The sequence below is a fragment of the Pempheris klunzingeri genome, chromosome 8 (genome assembly GCF_042242105.1).
Source record: "Pempheris klunzingeri isolate RE-2024b chromosome 8, fPemKlu1.hap1, whole genome shotgun sequence".
NCBI classification, from domain to species: Eukaryota; Metazoa; Chordata; class Actinopteri; order Acropomatiformes; family Pempheridae; genus Pempheris; species Pempheris klunzingeri.
Genome location: NC_092019.1, coordinates 8,761,148 through 8,782,612, shown reverse-complemented (window position 1 = coordinate 8,782,612; position 21,465 = coordinate 8,761,148). Strand labels below are relative to the sequence as shown.

Here is a 21,465-nt window from a genome sequence, read left to right as displayed (position 1 = left end):
GAAATTAAGTCTAATTAACGTATTAGATGGATAACGTGGTTAAATATCTTATGCATGTTGAAAGAAATGGGTAAGCTACATCGTGAAGTCAAACTTTCAATTGCAGGACCCAAAAAAAACATTGTGTCCACAACAACGGCCACAGTCTATCATGTGCGTAACCTTTCAATTACATTCGCCATTGTTTTCCAAGCAGCACATTGAAAGTAACAAAAAGATGAAATTTTGTACTGAGAAGACAGTTTGGAATAGAAGCTCAACTCGCTGAAGTCACATGTTAAGTTTGACTCTGAAACGTATTTCTCCACAGACTGAAGACTTTGTCCCCGTCACTAACATTAGAGCAGCATCAGGACGCAGCGAGTACAGACAGGGGAAATGATTAGGACAAAAACTGTGTACATGTACATACAAAAGTATTTAAACTTATCCTTTAAGTTTGTATGAAACCTTCAGAGGTCTGTGGAGTAAACTGAACTGAACGCACATGTGCAAATCAGAGTTTACAGGCAGAAACCTGAATGTTCAGACTCATGAGATTAAGCGTGCAGACATTAACATAGACTAGAGGCACAAACACAACTACCAAGCACATCAATGATGCAATAGTCCATGTTATTATCGCTTACCTGGAAGCTACACCTGACTATTCAAGCATTTGAGTGGACTGCCCAAAGACACACTAACATTAACCTGTCGCGAAGATAAAGAACATTTCAGTCCTTTTTAAACCGCTCAGATTTTCTCAGCCTATCTTGCTTCTTTTATTGGTTTTTAGAATATAACATACTGAACAATGAGATTTTTTTTGCTTAGTTACAATAATTTAAACTGTGAAAATAAAACATGCTGAGAAAATGCTTAGTGTTTTAAATATTACTTTTGTGATTTGACAGCCTGAGTCATGCATTAAAACAATGTATATAATAGTGGTAATTTAGTGGTTATTGAGCTCCACGACACTCCGTTAATATCAATAGTTTTTTATTCAGTCTTCCAAGAAACTCAAGTTGATATAACAACAAACCTGCTGGATGTAGATATGAATGTTGCGTAAATACAATCACAGAGAACCCTGAACGCCTCCATCCATATGCGCCTGCCAGTCTGACGATGTGACGTGGAGCTGGTCAAACCTACAGTACGTGACTGTCGAGTTGGAGCCTCATTCAGGGATTTCTGTTGTTTATTTTGTTTAGTCTTTTTTGGCCTCCTGGGCCACATCCTCTTACGCTCTGCAGCACTACTCATAACGTCATCACTATTGCCCCCAAAACACACCCACGCAGCCACCCATTCCTTGACATGTGTGTAGTGTCATGCATGCACACAGGAAGACAGACATGCAGCTGAAACAAGAGAGACTTCGTAACTGGAGCCAGGAGCCATAACGCAGAAGACTAAGTGGCACATAGATGGGATACTATGTCATTTTTGTTACCCAGAATAGCCGACATGAAATGTATGCAATGCATCTGAGGAATCATGTGTTGTGGTTTATTAATTGCTGATTAATAGCCAATTTAATGTTTTTGTTATTGTTTCTGCTTGGACAAACTTGGACAACAAAGACTGAGCACAGAACAGAATAAACCAAAAAAAAGAACATTTAAGTTTATTTACTATATATTTATTTCCTGGTTCTCTCAAGTCTCATTACTTTGCCTCCTCCTCCTCTTCCTCCCTCCTCCCAGGCTCTGTGTCTGACTCTGTGTCTCTACGTGACCGGTCCAGGGTCTGTGGAGGCCGCCATGGCAGCAGATAACACTAACTAGCTTCCTGCCATTACTGCTAATTGCCCCACGGCCAGGGACTGTGCAGACACCCTGGGTGGGGCGTGACTGAGGAGTGTGTGTGTCTGTGTGTGTGTTTGAGAAATTTTGAGTTATTCACATGTCTGAAAATCCTACCTGTTTACCTGTTGGCTGAATCTACCACTGTATAGGCCCCTTGTTGTGGGGAAGCATATACTGCAAGCGTTGTTGGTGCATTTACTGCCAACAGGAGAGAAGATGGAGGGGATGTAGATGGCGGAGGGATGGATGGATGGGACAGATAGTATGTAGCCAGACAGAATGTATATGTTGTCTGCGTCTATCACAAAGCAGAAGAGGAAAGGATTAAAATAGAAACTGACTAAGCAGCTCTGAGCTGGTTGACGTGAGATACCGTTGAAATACCATTGTATTCTCATGAAGACCTGGTCGTGTTCGATCTAGAGAACGCAGACACATTATACAGATAGATGTCACACAGATGTATGAATCATTTAATTCATCAATAATGGAGGACAAAGGAGTTAAGGACACAGCAACAGTAAAAGAAGTCAAAAAGTAACAAACTGTGTTGCATATCTAATTAAAAGATGAATATGGTGAAACACCTTGAGTGTTATGCATCATAATCCTGTACTGTGTATAACAAGAGGGCATACAAGGGTGATGGTGCATGATGACTTTCCTGTGCCATACAAACAGGCAGGAGAGGATGTTTAGATGGAGCACTGTATGTTATCTCTGGTCTATCTGCAGATGTCTACAGCAGGATATATGACCCACGGGAGCGATGGCAGCAGGCTGTAGGTATGTATCTAACAAGGACATCAAGCACGGACAATTTAGCCATGCAAATGATACAGAAACATAAAATACTCCGCTTCAGGGAGTGCAGGTTTGATGACGTAGTTTCCCGTTGAAAGGTTTGTGGATCAGTTTCAGGCCTTTAGGTTTTGCGTGAGTATGAACTGCATGACTGAAAACAAAAGTATCTCTAGAACTAAAAAGGAACAGGTGACCAACATGTTTGCTCACGTGGGGATTCTTGAATCCTTCATTTTGAATTCTTGAATTGTTGGGTCTCTCTCTTTATTAAAGAGTTTGGTCTTGACCTGCTCTTTATAGAAAGCTGGAAACAGAGGAAAACAGCTTGCCTGGCTCTGTCCAAGGGTAACTGACAGCTTTGGGTTGACAAAGGTTTAGTTTAGTTTATCTAACCTATGCACAACACAGTGAACACAACAATGAAGCCAGAGTTAAATATAGCTAATTTACATCTATGCAGGGCAGGAAGGTGTAAAAAATACAGCACAATACAAACTATTAAACACAAAAGAATGTGCACAACAGCACATCACATATCAAACAAAATCATACAAAATATTAAATATTTTCCATGTTGGAAAACAGCTGGTTCGATGAAAAGGTTTAGATCAGAGACCACATGATCGGTTTGTCTTGAGCCATGTTTTATGTGCTGCTTTAAAAATACTGAAGCTTGTGTATTCTCTGATATGTGTGGGAACTGATCTCCATTTACCTGCTGCGCTGACTGAAAATGCTAATTGACTCATGCTGCAGAAGACATCAGATCTGCACTGAATGAATCTCATAACCCTCCGGCTCGAGCAGCCTTTTCCAAACACTGCAGCTGATCAAAAACTTTTGGTTGTCCTTCACTGGAGCTTCATCGGATAAATGTGAGCGTCGCCCCGGGTGGAGGAAGTCAACAGACTTAAGAAGGCTGACTGAGTGTTACAGACTTAACAAAGATAACGGGGTCTTCTGAGGAGTTATTGGCTATCTTGTGTGAGTGTGTGCGTCTACAGTATGTTGATGAGAAGAGGGCATCAAAGCAGGCTAGCATCCTGTGGGCAGCCCAGGGCAGGACCAGTGGGCACAAGGCGGCAACGAGGTGGGTGTCCTGGAGCAGGCACCACACCGTCTGCCTCCACACACACACACACACACACCGGAACAAAAGGCCACCATGTAATTGAAGTAGTGTCAGAACTCAGGGGACGGAGAGATGGGAGGGACACGCAAATACAAACACACATTCGGAGGAGCTACAGCATTAACCACATTTTCAGTGTTATGTACAGTTTAAAAAGTAAAATAAAGGACATAAGGGAGAGGATATTAACACTGTTTAATGTCGTAGTGGTTTCAGTCAAGGTAATGATCAGTGAATGTCTGTGGGATTTAAAACTTCTTAAATCCTACATCTTTTTTAGCATCATCCAGATGGAATTATATACATGAAATTCACAATTAAACTTTGGGATGAATTAATTTCTCATTGTGTTGTTATGTTAAATCTGTCTGAACTGCTGGTAGAGCTGATGGATCGAAATTAAACTGTTCCACGCATTTGATGATACAGCACATCCCTGAAGCAGTGGTGTCTTTTGATGCTCAACCTCACATCCTAGACTCAGTTTGTCCAAGTTTTGAAGAAAAAAAACAGGGGAACATGAAACTCAAAGAATATACATACATGGACATGAGAAACAGTTAAAACTTATAACAACTTTTTCTCTTTTACTCAGTTTTATGTGCGTACTGCACTAGTATTTGTCGTAGGAAAGAGGCTTCATATTGCAGGCTTTTATATCAGTCAGTTAAGGAGCATAGCGTATCAGTTTAAGTGTACCACTGGATCTAAGTGATTAAAGATGTCAGAGCACTGATCAGCCTGTTAGACAGACACAGAGAGGTTCAATCCAGCTACAGTTAGTTTAAGAACAGTTACTGCTGCTGCACAGTGACACATACACGTCAGTGATAAAACAGGACGTGTGATTTGGTTATAGCTCTGGATTATGAAATATACATTGATTCAAACCTTTATTTTAGTCTTGAAAAATATTTTCTTCTCATGTGCAACGATGTTGGAGAGAAATGTAGAGTAAAAGAAATCAAAATACTCAATAACAACAATTTGACACTGAGGTGAAATGGACTAAGATCATGGTAAAGTGTCCAGATATAGGAAGAGTGAGAGTGTGTTGTAGAAATATATAAAAAAATATAAGGTGAAAACGTACTTGTCAATAAACTTAATTCTGGTTCTACGACTGACAGACTTCAACTAGACTCTTCCTACAGTTCAAAGGGAAGCTGCACCTCTTTCTGTACGAAGATCTGAATACAAATATATCTGGTAACTAGAGCTTGGCCTAATATTTTGAGGTTTGGCAGAGAATTTGTGTAATAACCTGATCCTGGGTCCAGATGCTCTCTCACTCCTTCTCCTTGCAGTTTTTAGTTCAGGGATTCTGCCTGTGTAGTTGCTGTGCCTGCTTCTGCAAACAATCACGTCGGTGCTCATGTTTGCTGTCTGCTCCTCTGTCTCCTCCGACAGCTCCACCTGTCCTACCTGGGCTCTCCTCCCACCCCAGAGCTTTACACAGGACACTTCACACCAGTAATGTGTGCTTCTCTGCCCTCCTTTCTCCATCCACAGGTGCACTGCTACACTCACAGTGTAGTCCTCCACATAGGCTGTAATGACAGTCAGACCTCTGAACCACTAAAAAGAGACTTCAACAAACTCCGTCATGGTCAACAGCCCTCCACTCTGCCTGGGTCGTTCACACCTGGCTGTACTATACCTGTATATCTTGCAATGTGACAATTCAATTAAAATATTGACAATTTCAACCTCTTCTGCAAAAATCGGGCCTTTTCCTGTTGGGAAAACAGGCCCTAGCCATTTGTGACTCTCCCTCACACTGACTAACCTCCACCTCATGTCCTCACCCACACCTGTCCCTCCGCTACAAACCAGCTGTGCTTTCTTTCTCCAAAATGACGATCCCTGATGCCAACAATGACCATATCAATAAAAATACCTGTTCATCATTCATCATGGCTTTTACTCCCACACCAGCTCTTCCTGCAGTTTCCGTCAATGGTGTTTAGTCAGTTTCAGTTTTAATGCTTATTTAATGTTTATTGATGCCTTTGCCTCCGTGAAAACTTGACTGTCTTAGAAAAGACTGTGATTTATAAAGAGACACCACACATTTCTATAACTTGGATCTTGAAAGGACAACTCAGTCTTTTTTTCTGTAGGAGCCACACTAGCTCCCCTCTGTGGTTAGGACTGCCTACTACAATGTCTGCCTTTGCTAGTATTTTCTTCACCCACTTCACTGAAATATAGAGCTGAAGATGACAGAAACAACAACAGTCCAACAAGATTTGTGAGTTTCTATTGTTCTTCTGTCAACAGTCATTTAATTATCAAATCATTTAAAGTTTATTCATTATTTACGTATCAAAGTGTTATGATTACAATCTATCTATTGATTGATTCACAAGAAGTGATCTGCTGCGATATTTCTCAGACAATCACTGCTTTTTATACTGTATGTTTGACTGTTCTGTTGGGATGCAAACATTTCCAAAGATGAGAGATACCAGAAATAAATACTTCTTTTACAAAGGGTGTGCTCAATTAGTGTATAGTAACATGGTAGTGTGTAGAAATACTATCTAAACCCACTGGTACTAACTGGGCTTCCCTGTCCCTGAATGGGAGAGGTCTGTGTGACAGATGAGTAGATGCACTGTCTGTGTAATTCTTAATCTCAAGGCTCAGAAATATTGGTGGCTGGTTTTACTGTGTATTAAAGCTCTCAGTAAAGTCTGTCTTTGAAAGCTGCTACTAAACTTAACTTACTCTTATCCAGTTTATTCACTGATTTTGTCCATGAACTTCTTGTCCTTATTATAATCATCTACCTCTCCTTTACATCAGCACATTGTGTCTTCATGGTCGTGTGCATCTGAATGTACAGCAGTGCTCAGTGGAAAGTTAAACATGGTTAGACCCTCTCTCAATACAGTACAAGGTTGTTGGTAAAATATAATTCAGGCTTTGTTTACCTGAATGAAATACAATAAAATATTAACATTGAATTAAAATTAATTAAAATCTTGTGCTATCTAGCCATACAGATAGTTTGGGGTTTAAGATTTCTGCACCGCCCTGATAATGAAGCTGAATGAAATTTCATTTATGCAGCTAATCTAAAGAAAAAAAACCCTCACCATTTGTGTTTCCAGAAACAATGTCCTAGTTACTTTAGACACATAATTTTCAACAGTTTTCACTGGTCCCTATGACTCACCTAGCAGCTGTCTGTGACGCCTTCCCTGCTCCGCTGTACTATGACGACTGACTCCCAAAGCACTCAGCGTACTCACCCTGGTATACAAACATGTGTTTTGTGAACACAAGACGTTGTAGTGCCAAGTTTGCGCTTCCAGGAAAATGTTATTTCATTGGCTGAGCAACTTCTACAGACAAGTCCCTTAAAGGGAACACCTAGAATGTTTTTTTTAGTACTTCATTCATATGTTTTAAGGCCAAAGAAAGCTTTAAACATGTAATAGGAATGACTATAAATCAGTGATTTTTCAGCAATGAATCAAAAGTTGAAACAATATAAGAGTTTAATTAATCAAGTAAATGTCAACTTAATCGACTTTCTTGAAGTACAAAGGAATCCAGTAAAACAGCATCAATGAAGGGTAAACAAATAAATCATTAAAACCTGACAATTTTAATTAACAAACCACTTTTCTTTTCTTTTCATTTTCTTGTGTGAAGTGTCTGGCAGGTTGAAAGTGGTGAAAAAATTGAGTCAAAACGTTTGTAAAATGGCGACTGTTCTTACTCTGTTACAGAGGCAGTAATTTGCTCTCTCATGTACACAAATAGACAACTTATATAACAACTTATAATTCATGAACAAAAAAGAAAAAAAGCCAACACAGTAGCAGGTACACGGGTATAGTATAGTATAGTAAGTACGCTTCTATTGGGTAAATTCCTGTATGCAATACCTCTTTGTGCAAATTAATTTGCTTTTAATTAGCAAAAAACACTATGTAATATTTGGTGTCCAAAGTGATTCCTTGTTAGTTACACACTTAGTAACTTATTAGTAGGGACAACAATTAAAAGGTACTTAGCAGGCAGTTATCAGCACATAAACATCTTTAGCAGCAAGAAGTCAGTGCTGTTCTCTTAATCCTTTAGTAGTAGAAAAACAACAAAGTATGTCTGATATTGGAGCACCGATGTTCAATGATCTGAGCCGTGAGGGATCACAATGTTCACTGTTGCAGCAGCATTTCCTTTTTGGTAGTTTGACACAAATTACAAGGACATGTTTTCTGGCAGGCGCAGGACCAACACATTAAGTGACTAAATATTCATACTGAATAATTGTAATAAATTGTAAAATTGTTCTTAATAATAAGAAGTAGTGTTTTGTAAAAATTCTAAAATGTAGTGATATGCGTGTAGTGATTGTTAAAATCAAAGGGAACGTAGAGTTTTGGCTCACTTGGCACTAATTTCCTTCGATGCCTGATATGTGTGAGCCTTGACTTTGTTCCCACAGATGTTTCCTGTTTTCCAGCTGCTGTTCAATCCAAGCACCAAGGCAGGGAGAAGCTCTCGTTCTCCAGCTCTTTGCGAATGACAGATGTGAATTTAGCCAGTTGCTCTGGGCTGAAATGGTTTTCCCAGTCTCCTGCGATGCCTTTCACAAAAACACACACACACACATGAACACAACTAATCTCTGATGTGGAAAAACATTGAGTCTTTAGCAGAAACCTAAAAATACGCCAACATATCTGGTTACATCTGGTTACATCTCTCTGCGAAACTGAACTGAGCACCTTCAACCAGGTTGACATTTCAAGGCGGTCAAACAGGTTCGATAAAATCAGAGCACGCTCACCTTTTCTGAGGAATGGAGATTTTTCGCTGTCCATGTATAGTTTGGGGATGAGGCTGAAGTTGGACATGCGGTTGACCTTCATGGTGTGGAAGGAGCAGTGCTCTGCGATCTTCTGGATGACGTCCTCGCTCAGATTACTGCCCACAAATCCTGACAGTTTCCTGACAGCCGCAGGAAGGTCCTAAAAGAGGGTCTTTCATTTATGTGATCGTCATCGGCAAAATGAACAACTTTCTATATGACCTCTTTTGCAGAGCTTTTTTTTTTACCTTTTTGTTTTTCCTTCATTTTTATGTTTATTCTGCTTTAAAGTTTTGTTTTCCCATTCAGTGTGGTTTCAGTTAGTTTCCAGTGTGGGTTTTCCTATTTCATGTTGTTTCGTTTTAGTTTGGTTGTTATTAGTTTCGGTATTCGTTTTTTGATATAATATGCGGTGGTATTACAATACAAACACAACATTGACTCTTGTAGACATCCCTGTCTGAATGAACAGATGCTCCCACACGTCGTCACACTGACACATTTCCTGTATATTTTTATATCGTTATAAAATATATATATATATATTTATTTTATTTTAAAAAATTTTTAAAACTTCAATTAACTCAAAAATTATTAACCAGGTACTTTTTTACATTGAAAGGTTTTGTCAAAATGTAATTTGGTAACATGTTTTCTAGTTGTTTGTAGCGCTAAAGTAAACGCATATTTACAGCACAGTTGGAAACACAACGTAAGAGCAGGGAAATCAAAAATTATACACAGGTGCCTCACCACATGGCCGCTGCTCTAAGAGACAATTTGCTCATGCTCATGGTCACCTCTTTACATTTTTTAACATAAACTCAGCATTAGCCTGTGTGAGTTCTAGAGAGTGTTTTACCTGAACCATTTCTTCATATGTGATGTACAGTATTCTGTCTCCCAGCTCTGTGTTTTTCCAGCTCTTCACATGCTCCGTCCACTTTCCGAACATCACTGCAGACAACACGGACAACAGCGTAAGCACAGTCAACCACTGCTCTGCTTTGGCACTGACGACAAACAAAGATGACTTAGTCTTTCACAAAGCAGCCAATATCTGTTCACAACGTAATACAACAAAATGCCGAATCAGTCTACTGCAGAAATTCACACATTCCTCAGAGTAAACACTTTATGTGGACCGAGACTTCTGACCTTCACCCTCCAGGAACTTGTCCATGAACTCCTCAAAGGTTCCTGGATCCGGGAGGAATCCTGCCATCTGGTGGAAGTAGTACGATGACACCATGACGTCTTTGGGATTCCTTATGACATAGATCACCTACGGCAGAGACACAAGAGACCAATTATATAACAAAAAGGGGGAAATGTCTGTTAAATATGAAATATGGAAGGAGACCATTGCTGAACCATGACAGTGCTGGTTACAGACAAACAATCACTGAGAGAAAATCTAAAGAAGCTGTCACATAAAAACCCACAGTAGGAAGATCCTCTAATCATTGATGCCAAAATAAAATCAACAATGAACTCCTGGATGGTGCACCAGGACCCACATCTGCCTGTATTTTCTCTCATGTACAATAATTCAGTATGTCGGGGCTGCAGGTGACTTACTTGCACATGTTCACACAGGAGTCTTACATAAAGCCCCCCCCCCCACTTACCTTGGCTTTGGAGGCGTGGAAAGAGGGGGGCATGAGCTTGTAAGGTAAATGTGAGACCAGCGCCCGTGGAGACTTCAGCTGATCCACAACACACGCTAATCTTTTCTCCTCCAGCCAGGGGACCCTGTCCCAGTTAGGAATGGTTTGGATCGGTGTCAGGTCCCCCCCATTCAGCACCAGCGGGATAATCTCCTGCATCCAGATTGTACCTACAGAAAACAATAGAACGGCAGATAATACAGTACTGAATCACAAGACTGTTGCAAGTACTAACTTCTACTGTAAGTGAAAGACAACGATGCTAAAGGAACATTAGTTAAAGTCTGACACTGTGTGTCCCCCCAGACATGTTTTTAACAACTATGTGCCCCAACACCCTTCTTTTCCGTGTTTGTTTACATTTTGGCAAAGTGGAAAACAGTAAAAGTATGCCACACTCCTGTATTTTATTATATAGTATACTTCCTGTTTGCGATGTACAGATGTATTCTGAGGTGAGTTCAGGAGTAACAAGGAGGATTTTTTTAGGTGATTTACTTGAAATGGACATCAGAGACAGTCCGCAACAGGATTTACTTTTTTAAAATTTGATCTGCATATAAAGTATGCATCATGAAGAGATTACCATTTGAATTTATATACAACTCTGTGGTGCAAAATACAAATAAATGAACCTTGAACCATGAAGGAGACGAGGCAATCACTATACGGACGTTGTCCTCAAAAAGGTTTATCAGGGGAGGAGGTGGTGAAACGCTGCCGCCAATTTCTGCATGTTGCAGGTTTACCACAGAGGCTACTTGGTTCTCAGTCCATTGTATGTTGGGGTAATCATGGAAAGTTAGTCAATGAATGAACAAGCACATTGAAACATCTTGCTCATGAGCCACAGAGCACTATACGCTATTGTTATCTTAATGAGGTTATCCCTCATAGAAACGAATTGTCAATCTGTCTCGTTCAGTTTGTCTGTCTGTATCTAGACTTCCTGTAATGGATGTTTCTTCTCTGTGCAAACACACTGACTAAACACACATACACCATACATACAGTTGAAACTTGTCACAATCTGCACACAATATAAAAAAATATCATTAAGCCATTTGGAAATATTGAGCTTCACTCACATCCGTTCACACATATTGGAAAATGACTGACTGAGATGTCTGAGCTGATTTCAGGTGTGCCGACACGGTTGACATATCTTGGATATGTCACAGTTTAAGAACGGTCTAGACCTGTCAAAGTATATCTTCATATGTGATATTCTAATGTTTGATAAACAATTACATTATACTCCACAATGTGTCCAACTTGCTGCAGTGATACACAGACAAAACTATGGGTGGTGTTTCTCAATCCTGGTCCTGGGGGTGCACTTCCCCTGCTCTAGGACACTTGCTTCGAATGAACAAACACTTAAAAAATGCAGAGGAATGTGCCCTGAGGGCAAGGATTGAGAAACAAGTTACAGCGTTACCACAGAGGCTACGTGATTCAGTTAATTGTATGTTGGGGTAGTCATGGTTCCATGACCATGAATAAGGAGACGTGAAAAGTTAGTCAATGAATGCGCAAGCACATTGAAACATCTTGCTCATGAGCCCCAGAGCACTATACGCTATTGTTATTTTAATGAGGTTATACCTCTTAGAAACAATTGTCAGTCTGTCTCGTTCAGTTTGTCTGTCAGTATCTATCTAGACTTCCTGTAATGGGGGTTTCTTCTCCGTGCAAACACACATACACCATACATACAGTTGAAACACAGTCACAGTCATGGTTCCATGACCATGAATAAAGAGACGTGGAAAGTTAGTCAATGAAATACAAATACAAGCACATTGAAACATCTTACTCATGAGCCACAGAGCACTATGTGCTATATATGTACTATATATACACTACTCACAAAAAGTTAGGGATATTCAGCTTTCAGATTAAATTTCAGAATGCACCTATAACCTTTACAGGTGAACTTAATGTGACCTTCTCTAAACTTTGTCCAGCTGTTCAATGTTTCAGCACTTATTGCATAACATGCTGTTCTCTAACAAGATGATTAACCACAAAAATCACAATCAAAAACAAGTGTCTGATCCATTAATTGACCACTAAATGTTCTGGTTCAATGACAGTTTGTATCTAAACAGTCCTTTTCATCATGAGACCATGAGGACACCTAACAATCGATCAGCAGCTCCTGGCCACTGCTTCAAACAGGATGTTCTCAGAGGGAAGTTGCCACAGAGGGTCATCAGCAGGTCGCAACAGAGACACGGAGAGACTGGACACTGTTGTTAGCTTTTGTTTCAATTAATTGTTTGAGATGAAGAAATGACCATTGCATGCTTCTACTTAAATGCCCTGCTTTCATAATATAATATCACTGTAGCATGAACTTTTTACATTTTCCATTAATTTCACCTGAAAGTCGAATATCCCTAACTTTTTGTGAGTATGTGCTAGAAACAAGTTACAGCTCCTGGTCGTCCTGAGCTCACTGCTGCTGAACACTTGAACACTTGAAGTTTGTCTCATATGATAACGAACGCAGCATTATCGCTTTAAAGACGCCATGGTGGGCTCTTTTTTTTTTTTTTTTTAGCATTTTCTGATAAATAACCACTCGTTACAGACCAAGAACTGTCTCCACCGAGGTGATCCTAAACCAGCTTGTTATCTCCGACAGAAACACTGACCTGACTTCGGATACGTGACAGCCACGACGTCATCGTCTTTAAACGTGAACTCCTCCATAAACTTCAAGCTCTCCAAGGAGTGAGTCTCTACGGGGACCAGAAGCCCCCGAGTGCGCAGATAAATCTCTCCAGAGGACATTTCTGCTGCTCTGTCACACACTGTGTGGCTGCTGGTTCTTTAAGTCATTGCCTTTAGGTAGGTACACCAAATGTTTGCGATACTGCTGCTAGTGGGAAGATTCAGAACTGACACAAACAAACACCAAACACGATACTGAAGCTTCATGGGCATATTGAGTCCTAATATTCAACTCCAAAAAACCTCTCGTATATTCTTGTATCTCATTGTTTACCAAACAAAATTATTTTGTGGGCTTCTTCAATTACTTAAAGTGCAAGTAAGAAGCACATCTAATCAATTAATAGCCAACAGTTCAACAAAAAGTGTAAAGTGAACACTTTCACTCAAATCACTTTGATCTAGAATAACCAACTTTCCCAGCGTGACGTGAACGTAGCAAATGTCCTCGTGGTCAGTGCTGATATGAAAAAGGATTATTATGTTACAACTATGCAATGGAGAGGAAATGAAACACACACATACACACCACATTTATCCCAAACAACTGTCCACAAATATGTCAAGTTTTGAGCAGTCCAAAAGAGTTATGCATCCATGCAAGAGTCACAGTACCAGAGACTTTGGTCCTGCATCACGGTAGATATCCATGTACACAGTATGGTGTGTAAGAACAGGGGGAATACAGTGCATCCACAGAAGTGGGTGAAACAGTGGCTGTACCTGACTTGGGGTAAGTGACAACAAACACGTCGGTGTCCTCCACAGGGAAATTTTGGGCGAACTCCAGGCTCTCCGTGGTGTGAGCCAGCGTGGGCAGGAGGTATCCCTTATACAGCATGTATGTAGAGGAGGGCAGCATGATTGTGTCCGGCGCTGATCTCTGAGATAGTCTGCGAGGTTCTGCTATTGTCGCCTGTACAATCCCCACTCCCACAGACCCGAACTGGTCATAGGGACTTATCACCTGGTTGATTTCAGGTGACCAGACCAGCTGATTGGTTTGGAGAGTTTTCCTATCCGAGGATGGGTTTTTGCATTAGCCACACCTTAATCGCCTTTTCCTCCTCCTGCTCGTCATGTTTTTTCCTCCATTTTTATGGATCAGTAGAGTTTCCACAATCTTAATTACTGTACAGTCAGATAACAGGGAGAGGCCGCGGTACTATTGTAGAATCTTTTCTCCCGTCAAAACACGATAAAACAGGCCCCAAAAATTAAGTGGAACAACGTGGAAAAATTAGCTAATTTGGTTTGAAGTAAAATCAAGTTTTCATTTCTCCCAGGAGAGTTTAAGGCACCAGGTGACTGAAGTCAATGGGGCGGTGAACCGGAAGTAAAATTAAACCGTCAAAATAAAATTCAACCTGTCCGGAGAAGGAGTTACTGTATCTCCTGATTAAACTTAGCTAATTAGTGCGACTGATATGTGGTTATATTATTTTTGTTTAAGAGTGTGGAAACTGTTACCCTGCGATCCCCAAACAACAAGAAGAAGAAGAAGACGCAATTGAGGCCAATGGGCTAACCTGTAATAATTCCAGACCTAACCCTAACCCACCCCTCTCATATGCCTTTCAGTGGTTTGGTCCACTGTTACTCTCTCTCCAACCTAAACATGAACTGCTGGCCATTGACCTCACTAGTTACCATCAATACAAGCAGTATGCAGCACCGTGTGGTGCACGAATAATGAATCAAGTGATGAATACAGTCATTTGTTCACATCGTGCTTCATTGTGGTCCCTTTGAGTCCCCGCTGGCCATACATACAGTTATACAGAATACAGTGTTAAGGCATTTTCACATTGTCTTCACTTTCAGGCTTGGAAACTATGAATACTACTTTTATTGAGTCTGTGGTTATGCATTGGTTAGCCAGTTTCTGGTTGGTTTTTTTTGGAAAACCGCCCCAGACTTTCTCCTCAGATTCCTCTCATGAAGGCATTATCAAACTCCCCCTCTCAGTCGGATTGCAAAAATGAGTGCACTGACAAAAACTGTAATGTAACCACTGCAGCAAATAATATACAGAGATTACTTTAGAAAGTACCATCCTTTGTGTTTAACTAGAAAGCCTCCAGCCTCTATTGACAAAAACATTAAAATGAAAAAATAAAAAATGAAAAAATACATCAAGTTTATTGTGTTGTCATGTTTTACACAAATGTTGTGATAGGTCTGGACCAACCCTTTAGATCACCAATGTCACACAATATCACAAACAAACTAACCAACCCAGGCAGCAGCAGACCAGCCGCTCCTGTGGACTCCTGTATGCCTGAAACGTTCTTTCAGGCATATCTCTGAAGGGATCCTTTTGATGATGTTGGAAGATGTTTTCACCACTACAGGAATTTGGATGGAAATGATATGTTGGATTTGCAGCCTCAGGAATCTCCTCTGTGTGACTCTGGTTATCTAAAATGAGACAGAGGAGGTGCACAGAGCGTTATCCACGTGTGTATCTTGGCACAAAATGATGCAGTGATCTCACGTTAATGTATTACTGTGTCGGATAGTGGTCCAAAATTCCAGCAAACTCTTAATCTCATTTAGCATGAATTAACCTGCATGGGCCAGGGTTTGGTACCACCCTGATCCTAGAGTCACACGACTCTTATTCTCTCTGGAAGTCACAAGATCAGGTTAATGTCAATGTGTCACTGCAGACAACAACAAGCAAGCATGAGATTTTTTTTCAGCGACCACACACAAGCAGCAACAGTGCGTGAACAGCAAATGTGTATGTGTGTTACGTAACAGCAAAGCTCATTGTGGCATTTCAATAATGGGAACTTTGTTGGACTCCAGAAGCCCCAGCTGAGAGAGGAGACAGAAAGATGCAGGCAGAGCGAGCTTAACTTACAGAGGAGGTGTGTGGCGTGAAGAGGTGGTAAAATAAATCATCAGAACCGATCACCAACTCCAATGTATTTTAACTTTATGAGTATTTAACGTCGTTTCCCTTTGTGCATTATTCCAGGTTTTCTCTGACAGAAAATTGACCCTGTGTGACGAAAGCAAAGAGCAAAGGACATTACTTTTCTTGCCTGTTTTGTCCACATGTATTTGACTGGTGTGATAGTTAAGTGTAAATAAAGCCCAAAGCTCCTCAAAGACTGTGTGACGGACGCATGATGACTATAATTACAAATGACCTAAAGCCCTACTCTCATATCAGCAGTTTTCTAGTAAATAAAACTGCTGACATGATGCAGTAACTAGTTTCATTCACTGCACATGGCTCCAATTTAATGGAGTTAAAAATAAAGATTCTTGCAGTATTCCCTCTGTTGAGAATTTAATTTGTCCTGATCTGATAATTTGGAATGGGAAGCCCAAACCAATTAAATAACTTGTTTGTAACATAATGTTTATGCAGGGATGGATTTAAGGTGAAGTTCGGGTAAAGAACCTTCCTCTACTTTTCACTCCGTTTACTTTGACCTTGATATTTTATTCATCTCCAGCCCTCCACACACTCTTGAATGCTGCTTTTGTTGTTATACACCAAAGGTGTTTTTGAAAAAGGAGACAAAGAGATTAATGGAAGTGCTCTCACTTCCATTAATCTCTTTGTCTGCGTTTTCTTTAACCCTCCTATTAAATGTTCTCCTCCTCCCTCAGGAGGCCAGTCCTTTTAGGCTGTTCTCTCGCTCTCTCAGTCCATTTGTTCAAGACCTATGTGCCTCAAGTGTAACAGTAGAAGTGTGGGAACAGAGGGAGAACTTTTTTTACAATGGCAGGAATGAACTGCTTCAAGGAGCCATGATTTTTTTTTGTGAATTATTCCAATTGAATGACAAAAATTAACTTAAGTGATGCTGAATCATCACAGCTTCACAGTATTTCAGTGGATTTAAGGGACAGGGGAGGGATGGGAAAACTTTTTAGTTAAATATCTCAAAAGAAAGCAGCGGATATTGGTTTTAGATCTCAGCGTTTTCCTCATGTTGACATTACACCCTCTGCTTTCTTATGACCACCCTAAGGGAATGAACTCAACACTTTACTTGTGACTACTGAACAACTTCTAATATTTCTGTGTGTTACTATTTAATCTATGTATTTATGCCGGTTCATCGGACAACACCTAAAAAAGAACTTAGTTATTTATGAAGTCTCAGTTCATTTGTGGTCGTTCTGATACAGAATTCCCCCTTAAACAAAACCAACAGCTCAGGTAAGCCAATCATATACGAAGCCTCCTGGTGTCACAACTCCTCCTGCAGCTTTAACTGGTCCACTGACTTCTCCCTGACTCAGAGGCGCCGTCAAGGGGAGGCCAGGGGGAGGCCAGGGGGGGGCGCGGCCATCCCTGAAAAATGCTTGCCCCCCCCAGTGGCCCCCCCAGTTCTGATAGGTCAAGTTCACATTTGAAAATTTCTGAAATTGTAACTACGTTGTCCGAGTGCAAGTGAAGGCAGCACTGCCTTCAGTCAGTCAGACTGTACTTACTTTTAGAACAAATAGTGTGTGTTTGGTAAACTGTGTCTGTGCTGAACCTCCTGCTGGCTGCTCTCCGTTACTGAGCATCTCATTAGCTTGTGTTAAGGATCACCAGCACCTGTGCCGTGATGCTACGGCAATTTTCAGACAATGAAGAGACAGTCCACGGACATCTCTTCCATACGTGTGATGATGCAGGCCAAGATAAGACGGCCGAGCAAACCCATGAACAGACAGAGACAGAGACAGAGCAGGGCAGTGCAGAGGAGCAGGTGACAGGTCCAGAGAACAGGGAAGAAGTAAGGCAGCAGGTCAGACAGGACACAGCTGTTCATCCTACTGCTGGACCAACAGGTGAGCTGAGAACAGGGTCCCTCATGAGGAAATGAAAGGCAAGAGAGTAACTTTACCTGGATAAACACGTGGTAACAAGGTGTCAACACTGAGTTATGAATCCTGGTGCAACAACAGAAAGCTTCTTATTCATGTTTACTGAACAGTCAGAACAGAACTGACTGTGGGTCCATAATACACCTGTAATCTGGGAATACTATGGACAGCTACTCATGTTATTACCGTTGGTTTTGCTGCTGCTATTTTAAATTCAGAGTAACTTATTTTCCTCATGTTTCATCACAGATATTTCCCAGTCAACATCAGAGGGCCCAAACAGCAGCATCTCAAGTTTTTCCCTCGTTCTCTTCAAGGGGGCAGAAGACGAGGCTTCAAGAAAGACTGGCACAGTGCGCACACATGGCTAGAATCCTCTCAGAGCTGTGGTCAAATGTCTACTGTCAAAGACAATGCTTTAGTGGACATAGTCTGTTACATGTTCACAGCAGAATAAAGCTGTATTGAAAACAATCAAAGGCCTCTGTGTGGTGCTTTTAAACTTGAGTAGACTTGTTCCCTGTTACTGTTTAGTTCATTACATGAATGTACTCCCTAATAGTAAAGCTGTATAATACAACTACCTTATTAGAACAATGAATTTCCTAACTCATAAATAAACCAACACTTAATAAAACAGGCTTGTATTAGTCCATGTACATCTAAGTAACATCAACTGTAAAATTAGAAAGTATATGAGTACATGATTCCTTAACTCTCATACTGACTGATCGATCTTGACTAGCCTCAATACTTACAACAGCTTTTCTTCTTGGAATTCCGTTATTGTGTTTGGTTTTGGTGTGCCACCCCAGGATTTTCACTGGCCCTATCTGGCCCCCCCTGTGAAAACTTTCTGGGGGCGCCCCTGCCCTGACTGCATGTTTTCCATCAGAGGTCCGCACAGACTGATTAAAACTAACTGGAAGGACTGGTCAGCTTACCAGTTGGCAGCCTGTATGCTAACCTGTCTTGTACATCCAACCAGTCCATCTACCCAACATCAACAAATATTTTTCAGCAGACTGAAATAGTATCAGGAGTCAGCTTCTGATTCATGACAACCCCGTCCAACGTGGACCAGAACGACTGTTGAGGGCTCATCTCAGGGTGCTGAGGTTTGCTTAGTTGCTGTGGACCAGAGTGACGAAGAGGAACAATGAGCAGAGAGAGATGGCACCAGTCAGCACGGCTTTCACCAGCAGCACCGTCCAACTGCCCAGCAGGAAGACGTGGACGAACAACCTGAAGACACAACGGAGACAAACACAGTGTAAGTTACAGCGTTAAAGAACAAAACAGCACATTGGTAACGCTGAAACCATCAACCAGAGCAGGCTTTTAAAAGAGGTTTCAGATATTTGGTCACCCAGATATCCAGAAAGATTTTACAAAAGTCCATTTGTTCATGCATGTGTAAGCTTAGAGTTTCAAAATTCTTCCAAATAAATTAACCACATAAGTAAACAGGCACGTATTTAGTGGCAGCATTCAGTTTATAACCTCTGGTCAACTCCAGCCATCACACAAACACTTTTACTTGTTGGTCTCTCCTTCTTTATACTAAACATCACCACCCTTTAGAGTTTTTCATGGGTAACGTGTGCTGTTAATTGATTTTAAATCAAGCAAAATAGAAACATTTTGCTTAGTAAAAACATTTTGAGTACATCAAGTGATGCAAGTCATGTGTAGTTCATTTGGACTGCATGTGTACCTTTTGTTGTTAACTAGCGCCATCCTGTGGTTTACAAAGTGAAGTGCAACCACCCAAACCCTGTTAAAATGAGTTTTCCCTCAAACAATAAGTAATAGTGATGGAAATACACATATTCACTTTCTTGCTGAAGCCAGGATGTACTCGGCCTAGTTTGGCATAAAGACTGGGAACAGGTGGAAACAGCCATCCTGGCTCCCTCCAAGGGTAACAAAATGACTCAATGTAAGGATAACGGAGTTCCACACTCAATTTGAGCTCCAAATACTAAATTTTCATCAATAACAGCAGTGTCATATCCGTGAAGATCAAGACGCAATGTTATTCTGTCTTTCTGTATACTGTGTGTGGTTTGTCTGAAGGAGTGTTTATGTTTGTGTTGAGAACAAAGTGTCAAATCTTGTCAGACTTACTCCATTAAGAAGGCCTTGTAGACACAGAGAGCCAGCAGCACAGTAACAGGAAGCCTGAAGCTCTTAGGAAGGTCGTAGCGTGTGAACATCCACACCACTGCTGCCATGGCAATATAATGGACCTATAAACACATAGAGGGAACGACTGGCTTTAGGTCCCATCGCATAAACATCATTAGACCCATGGATAGACAGAAATCCATGTATATCTAAACACAAAGTCAAGAACACATTATTTCCTGTCACCATTGATGTCAACAAAGTGAGCGAATGTGGGAAAAAAACACAGCACTTCTAAAAATACAGGAGGTCAAAGGAGGTGAGATGGGAGGATGGAAAGGAAAGGAGAGGCTGACATGAGAGACAGCAGACTGGGAATACAGGAGAACACAGAGTAGAGTAGAGAGGAAGCAGAAGAGGACCGCTACTAATGCTGGAGTCAAAGCTCATCTGGATGTATTTCCAGTCAAACTCAGCCCACGGCAGCCACCAGACTCTCCTTTACCAGCATTACGAGACATCACAAGACGGAGGCCCATCACTGCAAGGTCCACTGTTGCTTTCATAAATTCCTGGAAAGCAATCACAAGCTAGTATTCAATCTGCTTTCATTATCTTTTCTCTTATAAGTAACAAAGTTTAAGGAAATCTTCCTTTTTGCTTCATCATCCCTACAATATGATAAACTCCAGCTCGTCCTAATGTAGCTAGAAACACCATCTGAAATGCAGACACATGAACAAATCCTGTTTACAGATGAACTCAAAAACACAAGGAGTTGAAGCATTGTGTTTTCTTGGCTTTGGTTTGTTTTTCAGGTCCGTGCATGATGGACTCAAAAAAAACAAATGAATAAAGCTGAGAAGCCGACAGCAGTCTGACATGAAGACTCTACTCTACAGAATGACAAAGAGTAAAGACGTGGGCACAAAAAGTCCCATCGTCACAACATTTCAACACTATTAAATAGTTCAGGTTTAAGTCTTCATGAATGCGACTTATTCTTTATATTTCAACTCATTTAAATTACATGTAAGAACTACTGAAATGTAAACAGACGGGATTCCTTCTAAACTCAACCTGTGGTTCGATAACATTAAATGAAATATTGTATTGAATGTTTAATGTTCAGCCACAGGCAGAAGTGTTATTATGTGTTGAATAAGTAATGATATTAAACAAACACATAGCAGTTTTCAAACATGGTCACTGGAAAGAGTGACCCTCAGTGCCATTAGTCACTATTTATTCACTTGTAGTTCTTATACATCACTTATAATTATAACTGACTATAATAAAAACCTACAACTTGCTGAAACACAACAACACATGCTATATTGTTTATTATGTATTATACATCCAGGGACAGCAGATGGAAATTTGCACATTGTTGTATGTGATGCAATATATTTATTGTCCTCTGTCCACTGTTTAGAATAGACCAAATGAGCCAAACACAGTAAAGAAAACACATGATATGATAAAAACTGTACACTGGTAGACTATATGCTGCTGTCA

General features: G+C 40.6%; 2 protein-coding genes across 3 annotated transcripts; both read right to left on the bottom strand.

Moving 5' to 3' along the window:
* Window positions 1–7,224: 7,224 nt before the first annotated feature.
* Window positions 7,225–13,848, bottom strand: sult2st3 (sulfotransferase family 2, cytosolic sulfotransferase 3). Of its 2 annotated transcripts, none has more exons than XM_070835328.1 (6): window positions 13,699–13,848; window positions 10,195–10,403; window positions 9,722–9,848; window positions 9,426–9,520; window positions 8,543–8,723; window positions 7,225–8,338 (listed from the first exon to the last, which is right to left on the bottom strand). In XM_070835328.1, exons 1-6 carry the CDS (start codon window positions 13,835–13,837, stop codon window positions 8,223–8,225), a joined length of 867 nt encoding a protein of 288 aa, XP_070691429.1. In that variant the 5' UTR covers window positions 13,838–13,848; the 3' UTR covers window positions 7,225–8,222. The 2 variants fall into 2 exon arrangements, with proteins under 2 accessions (XP_070691429.1, XP_070691430.1); XM_070835329.1 differs by lacking the exon at window positions 13,699–13,848 and adding an exon at window positions 12,897–13,040.
* A 4,846-nt stretch (window positions 13,849–18,694) lies between these two features.
* LOC139205638 (BOS complex subunit TMEM147-like) lies at window positions 18,695–20,062 on the bottom strand. Its single transcript, XM_070835912.1, has 2 exons — window positions 19,948–20,062; window positions 18,695–19,062 (listed from the first exon to the last, which is right to left on the bottom strand). Exons 1-2 carry the CDS (start codon window positions 20,052–20,054, stop codon window positions 18,942–18,944), a joined length of 228 nt encoding a protein of 75 aa, XP_070692013.1. The 5' UTR covers window positions 20,055–20,062; the 3' UTR covers window positions 18,695–18,941.
* Between the last annotated feature and the right edge of the window lie 1,403 nt (window positions 20,063–21,465).

Coding starts and splice junctions, on each gene's coding strand:
- sult2st3 (XM_070835328.1), bottom strand. CDS start 13,837: ATGCTGCCCTCCTCTACATACATGCTGTATAAGGGATACCTCCTGCCC. Junction 10,404..13,698: donor TGTCACTTACCCCAAGTCAG/GTACAGCCACTG, acceptor TGTTTTCTGTAG/GTACAATCTGGATGCAGGAG. Junction 9,521..9,721: donor CAAGTTCCTGGAGGGTGAAG/GTCAGAAGTCTC, acceptor TGTTGTCTGCAG/TGATGTTCGGAAAGTGGACG.
- LOC139205638 (XM_070835912.1), bottom strand. CDS start 20,054: ATGGCAGCAGTGGTGTGGATGTTCACACGCTACGACCTTCCTAAGAGC. Junction 19,063..19,947: donor TACAAGGCCTTCTTAATGGA/GTAAGTCTGACA, acceptor TTGTGTCTTCAG/GTTGTTCGTCCACGTCTTCC.